Genomic DNA, 5,582 nt, shown 5'->3' on the forward strand with positions numbered 1-5,582 from the left:
ACAACTTTTAACATCTTGTGTTTCTATTGACTTGTCTATGGAAAGGCCAAATGTCCATATATTCAGTATTTATAGTATTCCTGCACATTCATGTTAAGCAGGCAGACTGGCTGTAGGTTTGGATACAGGGAGGTGACACTGCTACAGATGAGACTTCACAAACTCTAAGGTCATGTGACTTATCCAGCATCACTAAAGCTGTAACCATACTCTGATAGCATGATGCAGATGCAAACCTTACCAAAGACTTACAGATACTTGATTCAGGCTAACACCATAATGTACATAATTTCATATGCCAATCACTAGAGCCACAAGTTTCTAGATTTACAATATGCAAATGATTTGAAAGCTTCTACATACAGGTGTTTCCAACCTGAGACCCAGACTGCATGGTCCTAGGATAGTGATGGATATGGAAACCTGACCTCTATTTCAGACTTAAAAAAAAAAAATATTTATTATATTTATGTGTATGTGTGTATTGCCTGTATGTAAGTGCACCATGTCATGCAATGCCCACAGAGGACAGAAGAGGCTGTCGGATCCCCTGCAACTGGAGTTACAGACAGTTGTTAGCTGCCATGTGGGTGGTGGGATTCGAACGTGGGTCTTCTGCAAGAACAGCCAGTGTTCTTAACCGCTGAGTCATCTCTCCAGCGCCCCAGACTTTAGGGTAAAATAGACTGAAAGACAGGCTTTATAGTTTTCATAGTAAGTATGATTAGCGTGATTAGGGAAAAGACAGCTGAGACTGGACTACAAATATTAAAAATGTGGTCTTTAATAATATAGGTACAAAACTTTGTTTCTTTATACAACTGTAATGGGATTTGGATCAAACCACTAGAATTTATTTAAAAAACAAAACAAAGATATAAAAAGAGCAAGAAGGCCTGAATCCAAATTTTTCCTCTAATAGTACCAAATACCACAAGGTACAGATTATTATACAAATGTGTACAAATCTTTAATACAAATACAACAGGGCTAGGTTTCAAAGGAAACAAACACAGAACGGCAGGTCCTCATCAGAGCTCATTAACGTGTTCAGTGACAGTGGGAGGACCAGTGCTCCCTGTACTACTGTCTTCCTGGCCTCTCCTGACACCCTGTTTCTCACAGGAAACCTCCACATAACTCTAGCTAAAATTTCTGCTCTTCTTGATTGAGTTCACACATTCCTGCTTCCTTCTCCATTTCCCAGATTAAATCCCAAAACTGCTCTGAGCTGAGAAAGGGATTTAACAGGCTGAATCCCTTAAGAAGCATAGTTCTGTGATGGGGCAGTAGGCGATGGGAAGGAATCAGACAGGGCGCAAGCCGGCTGCAGGGTCCCCAGAGGTTTACTGTGATGCTGTCCTGCTCCATCTATGCCAGGGAAGAAAGCAGCACTACCCCAGCTGGGTTGTGGCAGGGAATCTCACACCAAATTTCAAAACGACCTGGAGTGCTGTCTTCTTTCCAGTGGGAAGCAGGTCTGGGAATACGGGCAGCTGGGGATGGTGACATTCTCTTCTATTTCACTTAACATTATTGAGGGCCATTGAAGTCCTTTACACAGAATTAGAATTTCAATGTAATGATTCCCTTTTGAATTACAACATTAAAATGTAGATGATTTGGAGTTTTCAGAACAGACTAGAAGGAAGAAATGACAAATCTGTATGTTCCACATGCTACTGCTGGTGGAGGCTTTTGATATTAAATTATATATACAGAAATTTACAGGATAAATTAAAACCTAAGAAATTTCAGAGTTAAATACACATAAAATATACACTCTCACACACATATATATAACATCTACATGAGAACTGAGTACTCTTTTGCAGTCCACTTACATGTGGAATGTAGAACACTATTCACCCACAAGGGAAACCAGTAAGTTGAAGCCAAGAACCAAGCTGGGCAAAGTATCTTCCATAGCCACCAAGCAATGCAGCAGCAGAGTCTGTGAGGACTTGATGGCCAGTGAATGCTGCCAGTGGAAGGTGCCACCTCTTGTTTTTAGACCAGTGGCCAGCTAAGAATGTATGTGGGCTCAACTGGTGGCACTGAGAGCTTTGCCCTCTCCAAGGTATTTTTCTGCTGTCAGGACTCATATAACTAAGGCTGCTGATGGTACCAATGATTGCAATAAAGTCCGAGACACAGACCTCTGTATTGGAATTGGAATAAATCCCCTACCCAGGCCACCTCTGCCATCTCACCCCCACCCCAGGTCACTCCAAGCTGCAAGGCTCTGTATTTTCAGTCAGCTGGCCTACTCCTATAATCTTTATTACATTTCTGACTGTAAGACAGGTAAGGCAAATGGTCAGTGATGGGTCTGGAGGTACAACCAAGTTTGGAAAAAAGAAAATCACATTTTAGCTATCCATAAGGAGAGACATGTGGCACCCAGAACAAGCCCCCAGCCCCCGAGTGACACTGATTTTTAAGGCAGATTTTTTTTTCACAAAAGAATAAAGAACCCCAAGCCTACCCACATTCATGCCAAAGTTTCCTCTTAGCTAAACTTTTGCCATTTCATAAAATTATTAAAAGCAAAGTAGTTACAGTCCTATGTATATACTGTACATTATATGTATATATGTATGGATATAAAATTCAAAGCCTACTCTCAGATCAGTGAAGGTTCTGGAACAGTCACATATACACAAACCAGAAGAGGGGTAGACCAGGCTTCTGTCCAAGGATTCTTCGTTGTCACAGTCCAGGCATGATGTAAGCAATGTTGTCTAGTGTATTTGACTGCAAAACAAGGAGAGAGTGTTCAACTGAGGGTACTTAATTGTGGCTCCCTGAGATGTGTTTCTTTGTTTAGGGAGAGACAAGAAAGGAGTGAGTTAGAGAAAATAGGATGTCTGCTGTGCCAGGAGCGCCTCTGCTCACCTCCCTTCATTAACCCCGGTAGCAGGCAGGAAGTTCTCCTTGCTACCTATGTGCACAATAGCGTAGAGGGAATGTAGGAGTTAGAGAGTGCCTCTCTCCAGAGGACTATTTTGAAAAATGGCATGTTTTCTAGTTTCACTGAAATAACAGCATGTATTTGATAATACAGTGTCACATTCTGTGGGACAGTATGTAAAGGGAGTGCCACATGCCACCAAAGTTCGGGAGTCTGTGGCTGGCAGTGCTCATTAAGGCAGGGCCTTCTCTGGCTCAAGAATCCTGCCCCTCGCCCCCCTCAACAATCAAGGAAAACAAAACTCACCAAGACCTGTTTGGGACAGCCATTCAGTTCAGGTAATTGTGTGGTCAGACAGGCCAAGGGGCCGAGAGCACAGATAATGGAATCCAGGAGCACTGACAAACTGCCAGATACCGCCACCATGCCCTGCAAGGAGAGCAGAATTGCAGCTGCAGCACTCCTGATGCTTCTGCCTGGTTTCCTCCAGCTTTTAAGATCTTATTCCTTTACATTCTCTCCATAACACACAGTAACAAAGTGCACTGTGGGGAGTCAGCAAAGGATCTGCGGAAGGACGGACCCATGGATGCTGGAATTCACTCACATGCCATCAAGCAAGCTCTCAATAAACACTCTGAATCTTCGTCACTTCTACCCTAGACTGCTGTTGGCCCTTCTCGCCAGTGCGGGTCTCTCTTCACTTACAATCTAAGATAGAAGATGTTCTTGGAGAAAGCCAAGTGAGCATCCTAAGCACATCCACCCTACTCAAAAACAAAAAACCCCACAACCTTCTGTGGATCCAGAACAAGAAACTACAAAGACCCTAGGGTTTGAACAGGCACCTACTGTTTTCTGTCTGGAATGCCCCTCCTGCTTATCTACTTCCTTCCTTTCCACTAGGATTTTGACTTTGGTCTGGATCTCACTTCGTTTGTAGCACATGCTGACCTGAGAATCATGGCAATCCTCCTACCTCAGGCAGGATTCTAGTCATGTACCCCATGCCTTGGGTGACACTGTTTAAACAGTCTTCTAACTGCTTATGGGAGCATAGGGTGGCAGTATGAAAAGGGAGCTAGAAGGCAGGCTACTAATGTGCAATTAGTGATCTAATTTTTGTGATCATTAATTTCATGGGGCTTTAAGTATTCAGTGTATTGGCAAACTGTGAACATTTCTTAAAGTGTGGTATATAATTTCAGATGGACTATCTTGATAATTAAATATCCATTATGATATAGACTAAAAAAATCAGATCATCCTGTGACATCACGGATTTTATAAAAGTAGACAAATTTATCTAAATAAACTACAAATAATAGTCTAAGTGGTTCAAGGAAGTATAGTACTGTGAGGCTGAATGCAAGTGATTAAACTTTGGAAACCCTGAACTAGAGAGGAGTGAGAAATGATTGCTTATGGGTTTGGAATTTCTTTGGGGGGTAATAAGAATGTTCTGGAAACAGTGATGGGCCTAAAATTGTGAGACATTATTAAAAGCCTCTAAATTCTGCACTGTAGAGGGGTGCATTATAATATGCGGCTGTTATATATAAAAAAATAAGTGGATCACAGAATCCCTAAAATTTTTTTTGTTATAGCCATCACCCTTATCTGTAGTTTCCCTTCCAAGATTTACTCACTCAGGTGTTTATTTTATAGTTGTTGTTTGTTTGGGGAGATAGTGCAATGCTATGTAGTGCAGGCTGGCCTCATATTTGTGATCTTCCTGCCTCACCTGCTGGGATTACAGGTGTGCCCACCACTCACAGGCTCAATTGCTAAGTTTTAAATGGCACACTGATTGGAACAGCATGATGAAATCCCTCTCCGCCTATGTGGGCTGTGTGAATCAACTCTTCATGGGCTGGTTAGTCATGGGTGGCCACCATGTTGCCAGATAACTATCATGGCATCACCATTCTCTATACAGGCTTAGGTACCGCCTGTGGTTTCAGGCATCCAACTGGGGGTCTTGAGCCTTGCCTTCCCCGGGCAAGAAATGACTACTGTGGTATGTGTTCAAAACTCACATAGCTACATTCACAAAGGTTGGCTGGCTTCTATTTGTGGGATACTTCAACATTGTGCTTGAAACCATTTTACTTTTACCTGTTTAGGAAATGTAACAATGATTAAATGTGAGTAATGAAGACCAAAGAAACTTTATTCTGGAAATACTTTTACCCATTCAGGTATTTGAGTCTGTGAGAATGCCCAAGTTCTTGGAACATCTGCTAAATTTTTAGAAACCAGCCAAAGAACTCAGATGTAGATTTATCTCTTGTGGCTTATGCCATTTTGCTTGCTGAAAAATTTAGCTTTCACATGAAAGTAAACAAGAAAAAAAAAAAAAAAACCCAAGAGGTGGCATTGACACTGATGTAGAAACTACAAAGAATCAGCAACTATAGAAAAAACAATGAACCACCACAAACTGATGAGCACTTATCAGGAAAAGGATAGATAGACAAAATAACAATAACAACAATTGCTTTCTTGTATCAGCAACAAACCACTGGAATTTGAAATAAAACTCTATTTTAGCTTTATAATAAAAATTTTGGAATAGAAAAAGAATAAATTTACTTTTGAACAAACAGTTGTTACATTATGTTTTGAAAATACTATATATTTTAAAGAAGTTATTTATTATTTGTAT

The 5,582-nt window shown here is 41.1% G+C and overlaps 1 protein-coding gene across 6 annotated transcripts in view; it reads right to left on the reverse strand.

Moving 5' to 3' along the window:
- Positions 1-760: 760 nt before the first annotated feature.
- Positions 761-5,582, reverse strand: part of Hmgxb4 (HMG-box containing 4) — a 38,278-nt gene continuing 33,456 nt past the window's right edge. For all 6 annotated transcript variants that reach the window (XM_008843094.3, XM_008843099.3, XM_008843096.3 and 3 more), the window contains 2 exons: positions 3,221-3,343; positions 761-2,757 (listed from right to left, as the gene is read on the reverse strand). In XM_008843094.3, the coding sequence (XP_008841316.1) occupies positions 2,713-2,757; positions 3,221-3,343 (168 nt within the window). In that variant the 3' untranslated portion in view covers positions 761-2,712. The remainder of the gene's footprint in view (positions 2,758-3,220; positions 3,344-5,582) is intronic.

Source organism: Nannospalax galili, unplaced genomic scaffold (genome assembly GCF_000622305.1).
Source record: "Nannospalax galili isolate Female #2095 unplaced genomic scaffold, S.galili_v1.0 scaffold39, whole genome shotgun sequence".
NCBI lineage: Eukaryota > Metazoa > Chordata > Mammalia > Rodentia > Spalacidae > Nannospalax > Nannospalax galili.